General features: G+C 46.0%; 1 protein-coding gene and 1 long non-coding RNA gene across 2 annotated transcripts in view; one reads left to right on the top strand and one right to left on the bottom strand.

The window, feature by feature from the left end:
- The first annotated feature begins 1,092 nt into the window (after positions 1-1,092).
- The window catches only part of LOC308196747, a 34,601-nt gene continuing 13,048 nt past the window's right edge, over positions 1,093-22,645 (top strand). The window contains exons 1-2 of the long non-coding RNA XR_013952374.1: positions 1,093-1,220; positions 2,616-2,794. This is a non-coding gene — a long non-coding RNA (uncharacterized lncRNA). The remainder of the gene's footprint in view (positions 1,221-2,615; positions 2,795-22,645) is intronic.
- Positions 1,214-17,819, bottom strand: TH (tyrosine hydroxylase). The gene is made up of 13 exons (XM_080596248.1): positions 17,630-17,819; positions 13,862-14,065; positions 10,423-10,597; positions 10,189-10,277; positions 9,906-9,973; positions 8,075-8,125; positions 7,242-7,387; positions 6,689-6,824; positions 6,526-6,595; positions 5,831-5,887; positions 5,152-5,247; positions 4,852-4,985; positions 1,214-2,025 (listed from the first exon to the last, which is right to left on the bottom strand). The coding sequence occupies exons 1-13, from the start codon at positions 17,717-17,719 to the stop codon at positions 1,866-1,868; spliced, it is 1,476 nt and encodes a 491-aa protein (XP_080452374.1). The 5' UTR covers positions 17,720-17,819; the 3' UTR covers positions 1,214-1,865.

Genomic DNA, 22,645 nt, shown 5'->3' with positions numbered 1-22,645 from the left:
TTTATTAATTTACGGGACAATCCTCGGAGGAGGAACAACTTGAGGAGAAGCAGCTAGACCTAATGCCAAGCTGCCAATTTCTGTAATGCTCTTTTAAGCAAGTGTGTGAGTGCTGGAGGAATTTAGGAAGGGTTCATATAAGAGGGGAAACAGAAAGGAAGGTTTTAATCAGGTGGGAGACAAATTATATGCTGTCAGCAACTAAGTAGTTAAAATTTGGGAGAACTGAGGGTCAAACCTATGTAAATGAAGGCCTGAAATAGGATAAAGTGTAATGAATTGTAAGCTATTATGACAGCTACAGTAGAGATAAACACTGAAGGGTAATGTTACTTTTAAGTGTTGGAGGATACCTGTTCAATAGCCCAATCCTAACCACTAAACCATGAGATTCTTTACAGAAAAAATGATAAAAATCCATGTAAGGCGGACAAGGATTCTGAAAGTTCATACAGAAATGTAACAACTGACGATATGAACAACTACAAGTAATTCCCCCCTCCCCTGTCCCCCCAGCTGTTTAGCTGCCTCCGCGCATCCCAAACTCAGCTCTGATACTGCACAGATGTATAACCTTGGGCCACACTTCTGAGCAAACCACTTGATTATGAGACAGCCTGCGAGAAGATAAGAAGGGCAGAAGCAGGGGGAGGAAAACTGAGAGCTTTGGGTCAAATCAAGCCATTTATATCAGGAGTGAAAGCTAGACGAAACTGGGTTTGAGCATCCTGACCAAGTTACCTTCCTCAGAAATGACAAACAGTAGAGTTGGTTGTGCACCTGAGTGACATCAGGTGACAGAGATATTAGGATATCTAAGAAGAAGGTGATGCTATGTTTGTGTAATACTGGGAAAGCGAAAGCGTGTGAAATTATCCCAAGGGACACAAGTGCAAGAACTGATAAACTCAAGACACCAAGGTTGCTCAAGGCCACCAGCATGCCTGAACATCAACAGCTGTGACTGCTATCTGCTGTAAGCCACAGCAGCTGGGCTCCTGAGCAGCTGTCTGTGATCTGTGTGTCCCCCTTGCTGGTCCCTTCATCAGGGAAATTGCAGCCCAGGTGGGCCTGTCAAGGTGAGAAGTGGGAGGCATTAAGTAGTCAATTGAAGCTGCAGAGCCTGACCCTGTTGATGGGAAAGGGGGCTTACAGGGTCCCAGGTGTGGGAGCTTTTAAAAGAGGGCTTGGAGGTGGTGCTTGTGCTGGGGAGGATGCAGGTAGGTTAGGGCTGCTCTGTGCCGGGCAGGTAGCTCCTGACTTAAGTCACTGGGGAGGTTCAAGGAGGCTCCAATGCTCGCCGCAGCCTCTGTGCAAGCAGCTGAGGGGAGGCTGGAAGCCCAGACTTTAAATTTAATGGAATTGGTTGAGGCAGAAAAGCTTTTAGTGGCATAGTGTTTCCCAAATACAGAGGGCTGCAGGAGGTGGTGGAGACCAGTGGTCCCTTGTGGAGTTGCTTTGGCGCTATAGAGTGGGTTAGTTTATTCTCTCAAATGGCAAAAAAAATAAAAATTAAAATTAAAAAAAAAACTCTTATTTCTTTAATAAAGCTAGCTTTCAATAAAGCAGCTTTCCTCCTTTTCCTTACGCAAGTCTTGACTTCAACTTTGCAGCTTGGTCTGTGCCAAGCCTCTCCCAGCAGTCCCTAAAAAAGCTGCCCCAGAAGCCAGCAGGCTTTGGGTCCATCCCTCTGCCCTCCTTTGAGCTGGCCCTGCATACCAAGGAGACAAACTCTTGGGGTAGCATGGTGACAGGCAGCAGTGCAAATGTGTGGAGAAAACAGGTAGGAGTAATGGCCTGGGAGCTAGGTGAGGGCATTTTGGGGCTGTGAGGGAAGAGGGGCAGGGAGGAGCCCAGTTCTCATATTAACTGATGACATTGAGTGCATTAATCAGCGAGTGCAGCTCATCCCTTACGCTTTCCAGGGAGTGGCGGATGGTCTGGGGACTGTCCAGCAGCTCGATGCTGTGGGTGTAGGGCTCGTATTTCACCGAGAAAGGCCGTTTGATGTGTGCCGCATAGCTCCTGCAAGGAAAGAAAGGGTGCAGAGGGCTTGGCATAAGAAATGAGTCCTGGAGCCTGGCTCCTACCCTCCTCTTCCTCCTCCTTATCACTGTTCACCCAGACAACAACAGGTTAATGCCTCCCTTAGGCAGAATATCTAGGTTAACATGAATTGTTTGGTTTCTCATTTTTCCAGCCTCATAGGGCTGTAGGGTTAGCTGAAATCACTCCTGTTCAGCAAGGGGGGCACTGAGTTTGTGGATTTCCTGGGGTGAAAAGCAAGGGTCTGCACCACGCTGGAGGGTGCACTGCGCTTATTCCCCTGTGGCTATCTCCAGGCACTTTCTACTTTAATTGTCTTTTTCTTTTTCAAAAATGCCAAGGAGATTTAGAGGCTAATTGGAGAGAAAATGTGTGGTATTATAGTATTAGATTCCTAAATCCTTTCTGACATTCGCTTATTTGCTAATCTCTGCACGGGGAGGGGATGACTGGCTGCAGGCCATGCTAAGGGTGGGACTGACAGGAGCAGCTCAGACCTGAGCAAGGGGATGGGAATGGCATCACCTGAGCTGTGTAGCTGAGCAAAGTTGAACTGTTTTGCACCCAAGGTCAACTGAAGCCTGAATCTCAGTGACAAGCTTGACTTTGCCTGATGCACCTCAAGAGCAAGATCTTGATACCTTTTTAAAAGAAGCACATGGCCCAGTGATCGTGAAGCTGATGGTGAAAAGAAATCAAGGGACGCTTCTCATGCTCAGCTCAGAGGCTAGCATGTGTATTCTTGAAGGTAGGCTTGTGTTTTCTCTTTACCTCTTGACATTGAATTGGGCATTTAATTGTGGGTGCTTGTGGCTAAAATCTGGTGCTGAAAAGGTCTGGGAAGATGTGGGGAGGCATGCTGGGGTAGGCGTGCTCGCTGCTGAGGCTTCACTGTTTTGCTCCTGAATTGCTTAGCTTAGGGTACCCTCTTGTGGCTGCTATGTGTCTGCACGAAGAGGGAAACGCATTGCTTTCTCCCATGGTTGTGTGTGCTGTGGGGAAGACTAACCGTGAATTACTGGGATTTAGGGTGAAAACCCCACTGTCTCAGGAGAAGACTGGGGGCCATATAGCCAAAGTTTGCAGGCTGGTGCTTGAGGGGGGCTGCTGTGCTGCAGGAAAGGGAAATGAGTGCAAGTGGAGGGGTTTTCTGCAAACCCACTTAGTTTGCTTCCTGAAAGATGTGGCTTATCTCACCCAGCTTATTAATGCTGTCACCTGCAGTGCTGCCGCTTAGCACAACTGCTTGGACTTCTCATCCCCCCTTCTTCTGCTGACGGTTAGAAACTTGCCTTCTAACACAAATGTTTTCGCCTGACACCTTGGTGAAGTGTTCAGGTCTCTGTGGGTGCCTGGAAGGGTTCTGTGGGTGCATGCCCACCCTGGAGAACTCTGGGAAAAGAGCTTTTCTTGAGGGGTAGTGTTGTTAATCAATCCCATGGTGGTAGCTGCCAGTAATGCAAATAATATGAACATTTTAATATTTTCACCTCATAGGGTAACATCTGTGTGGTCTGTAAAGAGGATTGTTTAAAGTGCCTGTCACTGCCAAAACCTTATAGCCTAATCTTGATGAAGTGGTGTATTTTTCCCTTTTAAATGGAAGGAAATGACTCATGAGCCAACAGTTGGGTGTTTTTTTTAAAGCAGCCTAGTGTGTGTGAGAGGATGGGCTCCCCAGGTGCTTGCTTTGGAGCAGCTGGACTCTGGGTTACATGAGTGGTGCAAGTGAGTGTCATAAAAGCAGAAGTTGAAATAGAGCAATCCCTGCCACATTATTTATGTGAAATACCCCATTTACAGGACCTGCAAAGTCATGCATGTCATGTGGTGCTTAGTCTCAACCTATGTCCTCCCAAAGCTAAGGCAAAACGGTATAGACAGAAGTTTCCTCTGAGAGCTCAATGTGGCAGGACTGAGCTTTCCTCCTGTAATGATGGCTGAGAAAATATTATTCTGATCTGACATCTCTGTGTAGAGCTGCCCTTGCAGCCTCCATCCTGTTTGCAGTCACTTGTGACAGGGAAACCATATTACACTAGTGGGATACTGTGTGGGGTCTGCTAACACATTAACCAGATGAGGAGGCAAAAGCTTCCTTTCCACCTATGGATAAAAATATCCGTGCCATGTAACTTGAGCTACTAATGATGTCTGGGATTTTTCCTGGTTAAATGACAGGTGTAAGTTGTCCTGTGGCTGCTCAGAAAGAAACACTTCTCTGCCTCCTAAACTCAGAGAACAACACTGTTTTGAGCAGCTCTTCACATCTATACTAAAATTTTTACATGACCCAACATGCGTGTTTCATAGGGACACATTGTGATGGGATGCTCCCGTGTGGCTGGCCGGTTCCTCACCTGGCCTTCCTGCAGCAAGGAAGCAGGGGAGGTCCTGGGGGTGCTTTGGGTCTCTGATTTCTGGACCTGCCACTGTTATGTTGCTTGGCCTTCCTGGGAACTGGAGATGGTCTTTAACTCCTTTCTATGAGAACTAGGGAGCTAGGTTTGTCCTTTCTTTCACTCCCTCAGTCCTATCTCCATGAGTACCTCCCCCTCTGACCCACTCCTCCATATCTGAGCCCTCAAGACCAACACTTGGGCAAATCATACCACAGCTGGGCCCTGTGGCAAATTACTACAGGTGAAAAATGAGTGAATGCCTATTTAGGCCTAACTTTTTGAAACACCTAACTTTCTAGAGTGCTTCTGAGACCTTGAACTCAAAGTAGCTGAGGTGCCAAGCCCTGTTTTGATATTCTAGGTTTGTATCCCTGTTTAGGTCTCCCTCAGTGCCCAGTCCTACCTCAGTTTGTTTTTGGCATCGCTGAAGCTCTCAGATACGAAATACACAGGCTGGTAGTTCTGGTCCTGGTAGGGCTGAACAGCAGCAGCATCGGGGTCGAAGTCCCGCACCTCTGGTTCGTCTGACAAGGAGTGCTATGGAGACAGGCAGGAAATGCCAGCATAAAAAGAGGGGAACTGGGGAGGACATGCATGCTAGAGGTGGAGAACAGGTCAGATAAAGTCATTGCAGCTGTGCAGAGGAGGAAGGTGTTTGCAGTATAGGGTCTGGAGGAGAGAGGTAACTTGTTAGGAGACTTACTATGAGCTCCCCGTAAGATGACAGGAGCCCGGCCCCATAGGCTTTGACTATCCCATTCTGTCTGCAGAGCCCAAACTCCACTGTAAACCAGTAAAGCTGTGAAAGAAAAAGAAAAACACATGGGCAACACAGTTCTTCCTCTTCATCTCCCTGTCCCTTCTGAGCCTTTGTGTTGCAGCAAGGGTTTGGGGATGTTTGAAGGAATTGGTGTCTGACGTGGCCACCAAATGCACAGAGGAAAATATCCTGCTGCCATACCCTGCACCAATCCCTGCCAGAGTGCTAAGTGAAACTGCTGCCATGTCAGGACAGACATGGTGTCCTCAGGCTGGTCCCTGCATGCCTGGGCATCGCATGGTGCCCTTGGAGCAGGATGGGTCACCTTGCTGAGGCAGAGCCAGAGGAAGTGGATTTAATTTAATCCCATCCCAAAGGGTACCAGCAGTGCTGTCATTAGAAATATGATGCTTGATGATACTCTGGTGCCTGTGAAAATTGGGTTAATGTGCAAATGAGCTCTGCTGTTTAACTGATCTCTGCTCTACGTGGTCATCGTGAAAGAGGGCTGGGGACCCTAAGCTAACAAATGTGGGCACACCAGGCTGTACCAGTCCCCCCAGTACCATAGACATGCTGGTGGAGAGGTCAGGGCCTCCATGATGCTGAGAGAAAAACTTACAGTTGACAGTTTTTCAATTTCTTCATCAGTTGCTCCCAGAGATGCAAGACCAATGTCCTGGAAAGACAAGGGAAGGGGTAGACCTCAGGATAGATTTGCAGCAATAGGCTGTTGCTGTTGGGAATTCCTGTCTACTTCATAGCCTGCTCTGCAGTTGAGGTCAGGGAATTTGTTCGCATTTTCCAGTGTTCCTGCTGGAACCATTTGTTTGAAATGCTGGTTTTGCACATTATTTTGTGGCCTCTTCCTTCTCCTGCCTAGTGCCTCCTGACCCAGGCATTGTCCAGCTGCCCCCCTGCACTTCCAGGCAAGTACCTCCATGCACTGTTTTTGGGATCCCCTTCCTTTACCACCAGCAAAACACTCCTTGCCCTCTTTTCCTCAAACCCACCTTTTCCTTGATGGTTACCAAAAGGGTGTGAATGAGGCTCTTACAGGTTGCTCAGTTTTTATTGCCTTGAGACAGCAGATATCAGTTCCCTGAACTGCCATGCATCTCCTGTGGGCTTGTTGTGTTCAGGTTAAATGTGCCCAGCTGCTGGTGCAGTAAAAACCCAGGTGAAGTCTGGAGAGGAGCAGCTCTCCTCCAGGCAACATCTTTGGACCCCTTTGCCAGAAGCACGCCACCGAGGTCAGTCTGGTGTCCCACCTAGTGCCTGGTGTTCTCGGGGTGAAGAAGCAGATGGCCACCTTACCTGAGAGAACTGGGCAAACGTCTTGTCGGCCAGCATCGGGACGTGCCCCAGCAGCTCATGACAGCAGTCCCTGCCATTGCCCAGGGGAAGGAGGAAAGCATGATCAGCAGCAGATAGCTTGCCCATTAGGGAAGAGTGAAATGTTCATTGCTGGAGTACTCACGGCTCGGGGGAGTGCATGGGTGAGGACGCGTGGCGGATGTACTGCGTACACTGGAACACACGGAAAGCCAGGCTGGCGAGGAAGTCCCGTGCGGACAGCAGGCCGGCCACGGGCCGGAGCTGGAAGCCGGTCCTCTCTGAAACAGTGCATGTGGCCCTTGTGGTGGGGGTACAGCTCACAGGCTGTGCTCGTATCCTGTGTTTTCAGCACTGAAAGCAAAATCTTCAGTGCTGGAAACTAATGGGCTTCTTCAGTGCCCAGACTGACGTTTGTGCTCCTACTGAGCAGCAACTTCTGCTTGTTAGGGGTCATTGATGGGCTTGGCCTTCAGGTGTAGCCCACCAGGTTTAGCTGCAGCCCCCACATCCTGGGGTCTAACCCTGTCCTCTGGGCCATGCACAAACCTCCACCAGCTCTTCTCCCACGTCTCAGCTCGTGCTCTCCTCCATGTTTAATTTCCCCATCCTTGCTGTCACCACCAATCTGCAGCCCTGGCAGACCTAGAGCTCGGTCCCCTGGGCTTTCCTCTGCTCCATCCCAGGCTTGTACCCACCTTTCAGGAAGCGGGAGACCTCCTCCAGCTGGGGGATGTTGTTCTCATTGTAGCCACAGAATTTCTCCAGTAGATTAAAAGCTTCGAGGTACTCCTTGCAGGCATGGGTTGGATATAGGCTCTTCAGAGTGCTGTACACCTCCTTCCTTCAGGATGAGAGATGACACATTCAGTGGCTTGGCCGCTCATGCCCTCTGGTTATATGCTGCCAAGTGCTCATGCCTCTAGATTTCTTGCCTGTACTTTCTGCACTGCTAAGTCTGTCTCTTTGTATGTCTGTAGGTTTGCACGAATGTGTACACATATTCAAATGAGTCTGCAGTGTCGGTAGTCATGTCTGCACAGACCTACCTGCACTGACCTGAGGGTCAGAAGACCATATACAAGCTAGTAACTGGATATATATTAATATATTCCCTCTAAATTAGTTTCTGAAACTGCACTATGAAGACAGTCAATATAAGGGGGAGGTCACCTTGTTTAGGAGTCAGAGTACCCAGCAGGACTCCAAATTGATCTAACCGGCTCTTTGGTTAAGCTCCTCTGGAGGAAACTCCTGCAGTTTGCGGAGTGAATGTGGTTTTGGTACAGCCCCAGGAGAGAAGGAGACAGAGCATCACTGTTTTAGAGACAGCTTGCTCTCCTGCATGCAGTCCCTACCATCTAAAAAAATAAACTTGCAACATGTTAGTGGCTTTTACAACAAATCATTAAGTAGGATATTTATGCTCCTGGTACTTTTTTTCAAAATATCATACCAGAACAATTTAGGTTTCAATTCCTAGCCTTTGGTGTTGAAGCCACTAAAGGCTGTGGGTTAAACCAGTGCTCACCAGGTAGCGATCTCCTCTGCTGTGTACTCCACGTGAGGGATTGGGTCCCCACTGCAAGGCAAGCACACCATTACTGACAGCAGCAGGGCATGAGGCAGGCTGCTCTCCCCATTGAGAAGGAAGCCCCTTGGAGAAGCTCTGTATGATGTTGATTAATCTTCTTTAAACCAAACCAAGTGACAGGGAGGACAAGCCTCTGGTAATGGGTCATTTGCAACAAACGGGTGCAACAAATACAGACAGAAAAAAGCATTAGTTCAACCAGAGGTTATAAATAAACAAGGGATGAGCAAAAGCTTAGCTGGACTAGGATTTTCCAGCCCAAATGTTTTTTTACTAGAAAAATGGGAAACCTTTTGTGAGAAATTAATTTTGTGTGCCTGAGCTACAGGGAGCTGATGGCTGGGGAAATGAATCAGTGGGTGGGAAATAAAAGCAGATAATAAGGAAAACTAAATGTATTTGAACTGCAGAAAAATGTATTGTCAGTGAGATTAAAGGCAGCAAGAAAAATGAATCTTAGCAATATTATAAATGGGAACTGAAGACTGACACTTGCCTTTTCTACTTCATAATTAACAATTGTATTTCCTAAATCCTTCCATTCTGTATTTAAACATATGAGATATTCACATATGACAGAGATAAAGTATAGTTTCTGTTCCATTCACAGCCTGAAGGGATGTTACACAGCAGACTGTGAATGCTAACCTGCAGACTAGATTCAAGAGAAGGCATACTAAATGTTTGCATTATCTTAGGAGAGCATTTTTCTTGGGTGCCTCAGGGCATCGTTGCTGGCACAGTGACTTTCCATGCATTTAGTATTAGTACAGGACAAAAATATCAATGGGTGTACTCTGGACTTCAAATTTGCAATAAACATGAAACCAAACAGAGCAGTAAGTTGTGCTGGGATACATCAGTTGCATAGGTAGCTGAAAGAAGGGGACCCAGATAATTTCCACAGCCTGCTTTCAGCATGGCTCTCTACAGGAATCTACATTTAAAGTCCTGCTTAGAGAGTGGGACATTACAGTGGAAGTCAGCACTACTGAGTAGGATCTAGGGAATACTTTACAAACCCAACTGAATATTAGAGCTGACTGATGTTGTAGCAAAAATATTGAGAGCTATCACTGCATACGTCAGAACAAAAGTATTAAGTAGGAGTACAAGAGATGGTCTTAATTCTATAGAAGACCATGATGAGGTCATTACTGGAATCTGCTTAATTTATCAGAGGCAGTTAAGAGGCAAACCTCTTAAGATTCTATAAATGCCAGCACAGCAAAAAAAAAAAAAAAAGTCTGATAGCAGAATTCCATCTGGCAGTTGAAAGACTACTAGGTAGTATGTAGAAAGAAGTATGATCCACTGGGTGAAAGCTAAAGCTACCAAAGATCATTTTGCACTTAAAATATTAAACGTTAAATAATTAAAAAAAAAACTTCTTCCATAGCCAGGATAATAAGCCATGGGAACAAATTTTCTAGGCATGTGGTATATTTTTCGGTATGTGAAACTTTGAAGTTGAGACTAGATATTCTGAAAGAGATGCTACGTTTCAAAACGAAGTTAGAGATCTGATGGAATTATGAGCAGCTTTTGTTATGCAGGAGGTGTATTCTGGCTTTATTCATGTATGAATTAAGGACTGCAGACATTTTTAAATTAGGAAGAAACTGAAATGCATGGAGAAAAACACATGAGGAGCTGGCAAGGCTGAATGGAGGACAAAACAAGAAGTCTCATGCAAGTAGCATAAAGAGTTCCCAATAGGCTGCATTGTCATGGTGTTATTTCTATATGGATGCTAGGAAAGACTTACTGCTTATAGTGAAAAGCGATTTCTGCTATTGATTTCCTCCTCTGGCGGTATACTTGGTCAGAGTAGCCCTGGGATGACAAATAGGAACAGAGACATGATTTTTAATCAATTACTAAATTTTTAACCCAATAACATTTATCACTGGCTGGAGCAAATTCTCTTGTGGTGGTGGTTGCACTACAGTTCCGCAACCAGCTGCATCAATGGTTGTTCTTCAGCCCCTTCCTTCTGAGGGATGGCTCAGAATTCAAATGCAAAGATGTGCCTGTGCAGACTAACTCACCGGGTGATCCAGGTCCAAGTCAGGGTCAAATTTAGTGACCAGATGGTGACACTTGTCCAGTTCATAGATCTTTCTGGGAAACCAGTGAACTGTGGGGAAAGAGAAGGAGGAAAAACTGACTGGAAATGGAAGATGGGTATGGGACTCAATGGAGAAGTGTGCAAGGAGGTGACCCTGAGGCAGCTGCCTTTTATATATCAAATATTAATATCAAATATTTTGTAAGTTTCTTACATTTGTCTTCCTTAGTGGTCCTCACATCATCTGCTACCCTCTTGATGGAGCTAATGAAAGTATTGAGGTCAGAGCTGTGGACTTCACAGCGCACAAAATACTCCAATTCAGCGGTCCCTTCACGGGGCTTTCGGCTCAGTCTTGTCTCCAGGTGGTGAATTTTAGCTTCAAATGTCTTGTAGAACAGGGAGAAAGAGAACAAAAACATTAAACAAGTCTGTAACACATGAAACACCTACTGGTACTCTCCAAAGATGTGTGTGTGGGGGGAGGTCCCCATTGTCCTTTTTATTTTTTTAACTGAGGTAAACACTTACCTATTAATTCCATGGGTTTTGTTTCTGGACAGACAATCAGTTGGGCTGGTCAGTGATTTACCAGCAGAAAACTTTCACAGTGGCAGAGGAAATTGGATCAAGAGGGCAAATCGACAGAGCCAAAAGCCAACTCCTATGATCCCCTTTTCCTTCAGTCTCCTAAATTTGGGGGCGCTGATGTAGGAGGGGCAGGCTCAGGCAGGCTTGGGGTGCTGGCCGTGGTGCTGAACCGCAGCTGCCTGGGCCGGCCCATGATGGAGATGGAGGTCCCCGTGCCTACATCACAAATGTTTGACTATCTCACTGCTGCTTAATGCCCCACATCAGAAGAGTCTGGCTTCACTCTTGCCAATAGTTGTTGATATGAAGACGCCTGTGAAACTCATATCTCAATGCTGAAATGATCAAAAGGGTAAGAGAAACTGATTTGTTCTGTTCGTTTATTTTGTAAGGGTTCTTGAGGAGCAGAGGAAGAGTTTGAAGAACATTTGTTCTGCCTACATCCAGCTATATGCTGAGCTCTGTCCAGACTCTAGTACTGTTAATGTGGGGCTCTATCAGAACTGAATTCACTCAAAGAATGAGACAAAACAGTCTATAGTTTTCTGAAGGGCCCTAGTAGGTTTTTTTGGATATTATCTTCAGCTCTGTGAAAACTGTTAGTATAAGCCCAAGTCCCTGCAATGACCCAACCTTTCCAATGTCTCTGGGAGACCTGTGGTAGAAGAAAGGACACAATTTCTTTTGTTAATTAGAGGCAGAAAGATGAGAGGGAACAGATGCAATGCCACAGGTAAATTAAATTTAGGATTGTGTTTTTGAATGTATCTACCAACTACACTATTACATTGTCCCCTCAACAATCAATACCTTTGCATTAATCTGACAGCTGTGATTGCATTACCTATGCTTTGGCTGCATGTAACACATACAGCAGAGTGAAACCAGCTTCCCTGCAGCCTGGTTCATGATGAGGCAAATGTCATTATGCCCATCTGCTTTCATATCTTGTACCTGCATTGCCAGAGGGATCTAGGAAATGAATCTTTCTCTGTTGTGGCTTGACATGCTTGACTTTTTATTATCTTTAAAGCTCTCTCTGTGACAAGCTCAAAGAGCTTTTTTACCAGGAGAGATCTTTATGTAGCAAGTAATTTGCATGAGAAAGAAACAATATTTGGACATAAACTGCCCCTACTTCTTGCTTTACATTTAAAAATTGTTTAAATTATAGATGCACTGTAACAAAATCTACCAACTACAAGAACCTATACTTCCATGTTTCATACCCTCTAAGCGGTGTGTTACATTTGAGATGTTACACTGATGAATCTTTCATGCCTTCTCTGGCAGCTCTGAACTTCTCTTAGGAAGGAGACCCAGCCATGGCAATGCCAAGACTGTTTTCTCATAGGCGTATGTTACAGATTCTTTTGGTCTTAAGACAAGAATCATATGTTGCACAAAAAACTTTTCTCGAAATAGTTTTTGTAGAGAAGATGCAAGATGCTTTGTAATGGTTGAAGATCTGAAGCACTTTTCACAAAAATGTCAGAGGTAGCGCTGCATGCTCTATAGCCAGAATGTCCTCTGATTAAGGGGAAATGCGTATCCCCCAAATATAATTGTTGTGTAGTGGTTGGCTATATGGTGTTGCTTATGGTCTGGTTTTATCCCAGAAATGGTTGCATTTTGTGATGGAGAAAGTGTTTTATAGTAATGTATATCAATATATGAGCTAGCAGCGTGCCTTTGTGACGACCAAGGCCAGCCACATACTGAAGTGTAGTAACAAGACTGTAGAAAACAGGTCAAGGGAAGTGATTCCTCCTCTCTATCTGGGATGAGGGACACTACATCTGGAGTGCTGTGTCTCATAGAAGAAAGGCATTGATGTGCTGTAACAGGTATAGTGGAGGGATGCCAAGGTGTACAGGTGTCTGGAGCACAGTGTTATATGAAGAAAGAGGAAGGGAATTGGATTTGCTCAGGCTTAAAAAGTGAAGGTTCAGGGGAGAGATTGCTGTGTACTAGTACCTGGTGGGAGGGTGTAAAGAAGACAGAGCCAGGGTCATTTTAAAAGTGCATGACAGGAGGACAAGAGGCAATGCACACAAACTGAAAGCAAATTCATTGGGGGGAAAAAAAAAGACAAAAAAACAACAGCACACGGGGGTTTGCAAGGATGCTATGGAATCTCTGCTTTGGTGATACTCAAAATGCAACAAACATGGCCCTGAGCAATCTGCTGCAACCAGACCTGCTCTGAGCAGAAGTTTGGACCAGAGACCCCTGGATGTCCCTTACAACCCACGTGACTGATTAATAGGAACAAATTGTCCTCTCCTCTCTGCTGAAGTTAATGAGATTAAACTACCATAGAAAAAACATAGCTCAGACCCTAAGTTTGCAAAACACTTTTGATCCTTTCTGGATGATAATGCACTATATAAATGTAAATTGTCATGTTTTGGTTCCTGTTCAAATAGCCATGGCTTATCTCAGTCTTTTCATTCGTGGTACTGAGATCCTAGATAACAGAAGATTATATTGCTGGCTAGGGGGAAAATAAAGCTCAACAAGTTAAGAGTTTCCCTTGATGTTAAAGCCATTTACAGGCTGCACCTCTGTGGGGGAACCAACCTTTACCACACAAATCAGAGACTAACAAAGCCTTGACCCAGGTGCTGAGCAGTACTGCAGAAGGGGGACCTACTCTGTAACCATGCAGGGCACACAGCATGTTTTGAATGTGGAATCAGAGCCCTGTGCATGAAGCTGAAGTGCTGAGCAGTAGAGGGGGCTGTCAGTATGCTACAAGCAATGTGGGTGTGGATTGTGGGTGTCAAGTTGTGTGGCTGACTCCAGTAATTAAGCAAAATCCAGCCCAGAGTGTTATAAAAGCACTAAAGTGCAGAGGTAGGGCTCATTCCTAGTGCGAGCATGCTAGGGCATGAGTGAAGCATGACTGTGGGGAGATGATGCAGACAATTAACTTGTAACTTGCAGTAGTCAGACCCAGTCTGAATTGTCTTTGGTAGACTCAAGTGTTATTTCCCACAGAACCGCCATGAAAAGTATAGTGTGTTCCTCAAGGCCAGTGAAACCAGTTAGGGACTCACCTCAAACACCTTGAGTGCTCGGGACAGTGGTGATGTTTTGGCTCCCTTGAGCATGAAGAAGAGGTTCAGCATGGCTCTCCCATCCTTCTCCTCAAAGACAATGGTCTCTGTGGACTCTGCGGCATCAGTGGCTGCGGCTGCAGCCTCTCTTTCCTTCCTGGCATCCTCGATGAGGCTTTGACGTCTACCGATGAACCGTGGAGACTGGAGGCAGAACAGAAAAAAATAACACTTCTAATAGAGCTAGAGGGGATCAGAGGTGACCCCAGTAGCTGGGTGAGATGTGAGCAAGGTGTCTGTACAGGGGAAGATGGGGAAGGTTGTGCTGACTTGCCCAACTTTGCAGAGGAAGGTTTGAGGAGGAGGACCGAGGCATTAGGAGTGAACTCAGGAATGTGGAGCTTTGGGGGAAATCTGTGCAAAATATGCTTGTGGTATGACTAAAGTGGGCTTCTCCCCTCAACTTCCATAGCAAAAGCTTTCAATATTTTTCAAAAACTAAAAATCAGAAACAATCTTGCATGCTTTTCAAGTGTCTGATGAAGTGAAGGGGAGAGGTGTTAGATAAACATGAAGCCATTTGAGAAAAAGACACTGAGGGACAGCTGAAGCCCACAGCTGTGCCCTTGCTGCTTGCACACCCCCAGCTGCACTGAAACACACATCCCACAGCCATTTTCTGATGAAAATATCTGGAAAATAGCTTCTGCTAAACAAGGAATGCCTTACCTATCTTGTGAAATTTTTGAGGTCTTCCTTTGAAAAGCATAGCCTGCTCAGCTACTAAGTCTGTTTTCTCTCTAATTTTCAAAGCCCAACACGATGTTTCCTCTGAAAACCTTCTTGGATGCTTTAAGCTGACATAAACCTGGCTTCAGGGCTACCCTGACATTTGAAATAGCCTGGAAAACACAGCACCTCTAGCCATCAGCCCACGAGCTTCTCCACAGCCCTTTTTTTTTTTTTTTAATAAAGACACCCCTCTGGAATAATATTTGCTGATCCTCAACCACTTTATTCCTTGCAGCACTGAGAAATATTGTCTAACAAATAAGTACATATTGCCACTTGTCTAAATTGGCAGTATTCGTGCCCAAAGAGAGAAGAGATCTAATAAATATCCTGGGCTGTAACTTTAACTTTTAAGAGCTTGCGAATATGTGTTCAGCTTTAAGCGTGTGTTTTACATTGATACCACGCTTAAAGCTAAGCTGCTGTTTGCTTTCAGGTGCCTGCAATAAGCAGGGCAAACAGTCTTGTGCTAGCCCCAGGATCTGCGCTCTGCAGCTATCCAGAATGCTTTAGCTACAGAAGTTTTATTGCATTGTGCCCCAAGGTGCAATATGATTTTTCCTCTGGGATGGAGAGGGGCAGAGGAGGGGAGCCAGACCCGCCCCCCCCCCCCCCCCCCCCCGGCCGTTTAGGCTGTAAATCAGCCTAAAAAAAGGCACTGAAAGGTTTGATGGTGTGAGAACCTGTGTCACTGGCAGGCAGGAGCAGGGGGTCCAGTCTCTGTTGAGGGGTCCTGGGAGCTGCTTAGCTCTACACCAGCATGGTTTGGGTGGGGAAGTTTAAAAAAGAATAGAAAAATATGACCAAGGCTGGATTTTGTTAGGGAGAAGAGCAGCAGGGTGGTGAGGGGTCTGTCTGCCTGCTGCCTGGTTGTGTGCTTTCCCTCTCAACATTGTCTCCACTGCCTCTCACGTTTGTGCTCATCAGGGAAATATCTCCTTTTGGGAGGGGATTTAGGCATTTTTGCATATAAAGTACCCAAACTGATCTGTCGTGGTAAATGCCTTCCATTCTTTGGAAGGTGTTATTATGTAGTATTTCCAAGTTTCCCCACGGAGTAGCTCCCTGCATACCTATCCAGCTACAATAATAAGTTTAATTTTTTTTGTAAAACATTTACCTATCTGGGGCTAGAGTCTGATGTCATTCACTTCGTACAAAGGAGTACTTAGTTTTTACTTTGAAATTGCTGCTGGTCTGAGTGTCCAGCCTGAGAATAACCATTAAAAATACAATGCTCTGAATTAAAGCATTTGGGCTCATTGTTTGCAACAGTCCTGGGCAATCCTTCCTGCACTTTGGCATATAGCTGCCATCTGCTTGAACACTGCAACCAAAGCCCTGCTGCAGCTACAAGGTGTCTTGTAAAAACATATTAGCAGTAGAAAATCTAAATATACAACAGAAAGACTTTCAACAGGGTGAGTTTTATCTCTGGCTGGCACAGCTGATGTGTGAAACACCTTCTGGTGTGGAAGAGTTCTGGGATTGCAAAGCTCAGAGGGGAGACAGATCTGCTGGAGCTGACGTGGTGGTGGGCAGGGGCTGGGTGGCCAATGGCCTGAGGACTCCATGAAGGCTGGGGACGTGCTGTCACATATAAGTGCAGAGCCATGCCCCTCACTTGATACAAACCAGCAGAATAAACCATAGGATCATGGCAATCTCCTAAGCTAGGCAAGAGGGCTTTCGATTTTTTTTTTAATTTGGTTTTTGGCTTTTTTTTTAATTTGGTTTTGCTGTTCTGAGAATCTCTATTCAAAGAAGGGGTGCTGAGGTCTTATGTCTGCTCTGGGCTGGAGGAGGCACTCATCCAGGTGGCTGCGCTCCTGCCTGTGCACCCAGTGAACCTAGATTCCTGCAGCCCCTTGCTCAGTGCCCTGCTTCCCACCAAACACGTTGCAGCAGCCCAGCCTGCCCAATAACCAGGCAGCAGCCAGTGTCTCGAGTACTGATTTGACAAAGCAGCCTGGAATATCCCCATTTTCAAAGAACCATACGAGCATTTGTTATTTTGCCAGGGTGAAAATGGCTGTACGAGACAGAAGCCTTCCCCAGTTTTCATCTATTAGAGAAACAGAGCTTACCTCTTTGTTTGCTAAATGTTTTCCTTCCTTTCTGACATGCCACATGCTCCAAAACATGTTTTGCTACCTCCACCGTGTTTCCTCCCACCATGCATCCCAGGGGTGTCCCCTCCCTGTGCCATTAAGGGCCACCCACAGCCTGGCCATGTCCCTGACCTGCAGGGCTGTCCCATGCCACCAGTCTCCATCCTTTCCCTGGGGTCCCAGCCATTTGGGTTAGGTGGGGATTGTCCCTACAGACTGTCCAAGGGGTTCACCAGAATTTGGTTTTTAAAGGCACATGGCAGCCCAGCGGGATGTTTTCCTCTCTTTTCCCTTACACCTGTAGCTTTGGTGTGTGCAGAAGTATTCCCCGAGGTAAAACCAGGGCCCTAAATCAATCCAGGGAGGAGCATGAATAGAAACAGGGGAAGGATATATTGGGACAGAGCAGCTGCAAACAAGCGGAGCAAATTGCCTGTGCCTTGCACGTAGCCCAAAATAAAAGGCACTCTTTTTCATTAAGCTATAACAGGTGAAATCTGTGCAATTTATTGCCTTGCAATCAGCAAGAGCATTAAAGTTTTCAAATTGCATTACACATTGGTGATACCTTGTTACTCCTGCCTTAGGTCTAGAGGTTTTTTAAGTTGCTTTTGGTTGCAAGGGGGTAGAAGTATGTTCGTTTGAGCTTTCATCCCCCTAAATCTTTGCATTTCACACGTACCAATATGTAGAGAGGAGCATGTGGGTAATTTTCTTCTGCCAGCCTGGAGCCAGGGCTGGGGTAAGCCCCCCACTGACAGCATTGGCCTCTCTATCCCTGCCTGCCACTGCCTACAGCTAGAGGAGAGGCTGCACTGTTCGGGGGGGGGGGGGGGGGGGAAGAAGTGGGGTAGGGTTGTCTTACCATGATGGCCTCGGCTTGCTTGGAGTCCAGCTCTGACACCGCCCTGCGGAAGCCTTTGGCTGCAGAGGTGGAGATGTTGGGGGTTGGCATCTTCGCTCTGCCACGAGCTCTGCTCTCTGCTTTTCAGCTCCTTGCCAGCTTTTTATAGGGCAAGGCTGACGTCAAAGACTTTCAAATCTTCCCCCCACCCCGTCACCCCCCCATCACCACCTCCCTCCTTTCTCCCCCTCGGGCTGAGAGGAGGAGGGGACGTAAAGGAGAGAAACGTTTCTGTCCCATTAAATCTAATTGCCACAAAGATTGCAGACACCCTGCATTCGCAGACCTGCTGCTCCCCCCACTTGTTCCGCTGTGCCCAAAAGATTTCTGCTCCATTTTCCGTCCCCCCACTTCCCTTTCTTCTGGTGGAGTTCGTTCTCGTGCCACATTTCACTGCTGCACATTTACTTCCCCAGCTTGGGCATTGTGTGAAAGGATTTTGATCTGTGAAAGGACAAAATAAAAGGAACAAAGAGATGCAGCCTTTTATTTTCTCCTTGTTTGCTTGTGAGAAAAGCTTCAGAGAGAGAAAAAAAAAAAACACCTGTCAATCCTGCCTTCCCGATGGCTTTGCTCCTTTTGCTGTAATTTTCCAGAGGCCAAATACCCAAATGGCTGAGGACCTCTGGGACTATGGCAGTGGGTGGCACCTCAGGACCTAACCTGAGGATCTTGTTCTGCTGAGTGCAGGAGGGGTCCTTTCCCCCCGTGGGATCCACAGCAGCTCTCTGGCACCAAAGAAATGTTGTCTTGCTCTGTGTGAGCCACCACAGCATTGGGGACAGGCTGTCCAAAGCCCCTGCGGCAGGGAAACCAGTCGGGTTTCCCTGGATGCTTGGTGGCGAGCATGCCTTGGAAGTCGTCTGCTGAGGGCACCTGGCGCCTTCATTGGCGTGGAAGCTGGGTTTGTGCCACCTCCTGCAAACACCAGGGCGCAGATCAGCCCCACCAAGGCAACTGGGGAAGCCCCCAGAGCCTGGAGGGTGGTAGATGCTGGAGCCTGAGTGAGCAGTTGGCAGCAGCTAAAATTTTGGCCCAGTTCTGAGCCAAAATTAATTCTGACTTGGGTCAAGCAGCTTGTCTTGTTACGGGTGCTGAGGACACTGCTGTTGGTTACAGGGGGAACCAGAAGAAGGAGCTGAGCATCCTTCGAGCTCCTCTCCCACAGCAGGGACACCCTGCTGTTAGTGCTTCCTTGTATACCTTGGTAGGTCTCATGAAAATACAAGACTTTAAAGCAAACCCAAACCATATCAGTAAGTTATGAAGACTGGCAGTAAAAAGAAGCAACTACAGAGGAGGCTGCAAAAGTAAAACTGATATATCCTTCATGTTATACATGAACAAAGAGCACCCACTGGGGATTCTGGAGCTCCATTAGTTTGTACATGCTCTACTCCCCCGCAAGGAAGCATATAAAGGAAGTGAGGAGGATGCCTTTTCCAGCCACTGCCTGTTTGCTTTGCTGGAGAAGTTGTCTTATGCAGATTTACAGCCACACCAAGCAATTTCATGCCATCGGGGTGTTAAATGGCTTGGGATGAAGTTGCAAAGATACTAAGGAAAGCCATAGTTAGGCTAAGTACTGAAGAAATGTATGATTAAAACTATTCACAGACTTTTCCACCTTTATAGTATGAAAATTTTACAGTGAAAAGCCTTTCCAAGATTGGGCCAACCTGTTTAGGAAAGAAAAGGGGACTTGGGTAGGAGAGAGTTACAGTACTTGTATTTGAATATTTTTGTCTGGATAAACTCTTTAACTTGCGCAATGCTTTAAAACAACACATTGAATTCAGAATTTCGGTATTTTTGGTTTGTGGTTTTCAGTTCAAATTCAGGAAAACACAGGTTTCAAAATATTTCCTTCATACTGTTTTCTTACCTTAAAATCAGAAAGAACAACCATTTTGATAGACCTTTTATTGTTGGTAACTGACTTAGCTTAAAGGTCTTTTTAGAATAGCATTTGCCAAGGATGATAAACCTAAAATCGGCCATCAAAGCAAGTTCCACTTATTCAAATTTGTAATCAAGCTGCTGAAAGGATAGCCTTAAAATGTCAGTTCATGTGAAGAATTGAGAAAATTGGTGAAGTACTTTAACAAATATGGGAACAGAGCAAGCCAGTCAGCCTTCCTGCAGGCTGCAACATACTCAGATCACATATGAGGGCTCTTCTGACAAACAGGGGCTTTAAAAAGAGCTGATATCAGGGAAGTTTTCAAGACTAATGTACAAATAGATGGGATTACTTTGAATATATTTTCTGATTTTCTTTTGTTTCATTACATATTGTTTCTCTCCTTGTAAAATCCAGCACTCTATCTAAACCCATCAGTTCTTCTACTTAGTTCATCTCAAAGCTCTTGATTTTTAATCCCTCTCCTTTACAGAGATGATAAATTAGGCATGCAACTCTTCTGTAAGCCCTGCTAAGCTGTCTCCCCTTCTCTGTCTGGTGACGAGAGCCCCGCACTGTTTGGAAAAGCTTTCCAGCACAGAGACAAAGTGAAGTCCTGCTCCCTTACTGTGGGAGCTGGAGAGAGCTCTGTGCATCAGCCTGTGGCTGTATGTAATCATAAAACAGCGTGTAATGCAACAGGTCTTGGTATGAGTCGCATGGGGAAGCAGTGGCAAAAGGCAATGACAGCCCAGCCTGCTGGGGGGGCTCTCTGGTGGCCAAGGGATCTGCAAGAGCAGGGTCTGAGGTGCAGAAGTGGCCCCCTGAGGGCCAAAGAAAGGGACCGTGTCTGCCCACGGGAGGGCAAGCTGCCACCTCCCATCACAACCGAAGGACAGCCCTGATGGCCATGTGGGGTGGCCAGGTCCCCCTATTGCTCTTTCTCCCACCCGCCCGCACTCTCTCCCTCTTCACTTCCTTAGCCTGAATAATTACTGTCTGCCACACGAAGCAATTACAGTTAGCCAGCTCCATCAAGAGTTTTTTTTTTTAATTCCTCTTCATTCAACATCCCTGAGTGCCTCAAAGGAGTTTAATAACCCATAATGACACCCTAGACCTCCACATCATTGCAGCTCCCTAGGACTGGGGCAGCAGCAGGAAAAAAAGAAAAAGAAAAAAAAAAGTAATTAAAATCCACATCTCTTGCTTAACTTTGCAGTCTCTTATTATCTAGAAGACGCTGACTTTTGTGCTCATGCTCTGTCACAACAGATGAGCCCAAGGGAAGGGGGGCAGCAAGGGGCAGAGCTGTGTAGCTCCTTGGTAAGGGCTCTGAGATGTTTGCTGCAACCCTGGGAGAAAGGCACTGCTAGATCAGGGGAGGCTTAGCAACTTCAGACCTGCTCCGATGGATGGGTCAGGTGCGGAGTCCTCTGTTTCCCAAGTCACAGAGGTGACCCCTGGGAAATGAAGAGCCCCGTTGCCGGGATTGTTCTTCTGACCGCTGGGTGAATCCCTGGGCAAAATGAAAAACAAAACAAAAAAAAACCAACACTGACATGAAAAAAAAAAAAAGTGGCAAGACCCAGAGGTTTCTGTAGGAGATGGAGTAGGTCTGTGCAACCTCACCCAGCCTCCATGCTGTGGTATTTATCAGTGCATTTTTAAAGGGATGTGTCCAAGGATAGTTCTTCCCCACAGGTGCAAATCCAATGACTTAAGGATTACAGCCAACACCTTCAGCAGTAAGTGCAAACCTCTGTGTCCGTGATTTCACATTTCAGAAGGCCATCTCAGTTTTCAGATAAATCGGAGAATATTCCTATAACACACCAAAAATGCCCCCTCACCCTTGGTTTCGGAGCATAGGGCTGGCTGGTCTCACAACTCCACAGCCAGAGTCAAAATTTGTGCTCATTCTGCGCAAATCTTGCCTCCAAACCCATCAATTCTTCTCTCATTGGTCAAAAATGTAATTGCAATTCTGGGAAAATTTTACAGCAATCAACTTTTCAGAGAAAACAATGCAATTTCAGGCAAAATAGTGAATTATTGGGGAATGGGTTTTCAGAGAGAAGTCAAGCTGCTTGACTCGGCATCTCCCTCTCCCCAGGAACTGGGAGTTTACCCTGAGTTTTAGGGATAAAAACAGCTGCAATCTCCATTTCTGCTTCAGGAAATGGACTGGGAACATGCAAGTGTAAATTCAGAAACCTTGTATTGATGATTCACCCGCCACTGCAGAATCCAAAATAACCATCTTGTCTCGGATCAATAGGGAAGCACTTAGGAGCAATTTTCTCTTTGGAAATGTGGGCAGCAAGCAGACAGTCAGGAGCGGGTGGCGGAATAAAAAGCACCATCTCTTGGAGCGTGCCATCTTGTATGGTTGGAAAACTAATTGCTGACACCTCTGGCCCACTATATTTCAACTCGTAGACAACTTCTTTAACAGGGTCATCAGGGAATTTTACCTTTGTACGGAAAAGTAGCTTCCTACATATATTGCAGCAGGTCTCCTCCTGGATTGCCAGTCCTTGTGATTTTAATTTATGTCTGTGATACCCAATATTTTATTCCCAGCTCCTGGAGTCAGCTTTCATTAAAAAAAAAAAAAAAAAAGGCAGTCCTTTTGAGTGGAAAGACTGAAGAGGGGTCTGGGAGCTCCCAAACAGAGGGGGAAAAAAAGCCCCCCAGAAATTCTAACTATCGTGTGGAGATCTGGCACAGAATTGTTTGAACATTGAGTGTGACAGTGAATTTGCTTTTCTGGAAAAAAAAAATGTTGTACAGGTAAACACCTGTCCTAGAACATCAGAAACATTATGAAAAGAAAAAAAATCAAATGTCCGGCGCTAATTCTATTGCTGCCAACCAGCACAGAAAACCGGGGGCGTGCTTCTGACTGCTCACTGTATGGCCTTGGGCAAGTCTTTTAACTCTACCTTCGCCTCCTGCCTTCAGACTTCAGGATGGTAATTGCTGTAGCTGCCACTCTTTTCAGCACTGCTGCGAATAAACAGTTAATAGTTGCCAGTAGATGTAGAAATTGATTGAAGTATTTGGTTCTA

The sequence above is a fragment of the Anser brachyrhynchus genome, assembly GCF_964034855.1.
Source record: "Anser brachyrhynchus genome assembly, chromosome: 5".
Lineage (NCBI taxonomy): Eukaryota > Metazoa > Chordata > Aves > Anseriformes > Anatidae > Anser > Anser brachyrhynchus.
Note: the sequence above shows the minus strand (reverse complement) of the source record. Positions and strands in the feature narration are given on the sequence as shown.

Bases quoted from the DNA above. Each gene is read 5' to 3' on its own strand.
- TH (XM_080596248.1), bottom strand. From the start codon at position 17,719: ATGCCAACCCCCAACATCTCCACCTCTGCAGCCAAAGGCTTCCGCAGG. The intron at 9,974-10,188 runs GTGAGTTAGTCT...TTGTCATCCCAG, and splicing joins ACTTGGACCTGGATCACCCG to GGCTACTCTGACCAAGTATA. The intron at 5,888-6,525 runs GTAAGGTGGCCA...TTGTCTTTCCAG, and splicing joins CGTTTGCCCAGTTCTCTCAG to GACATTGGTCTTGCATCTCT.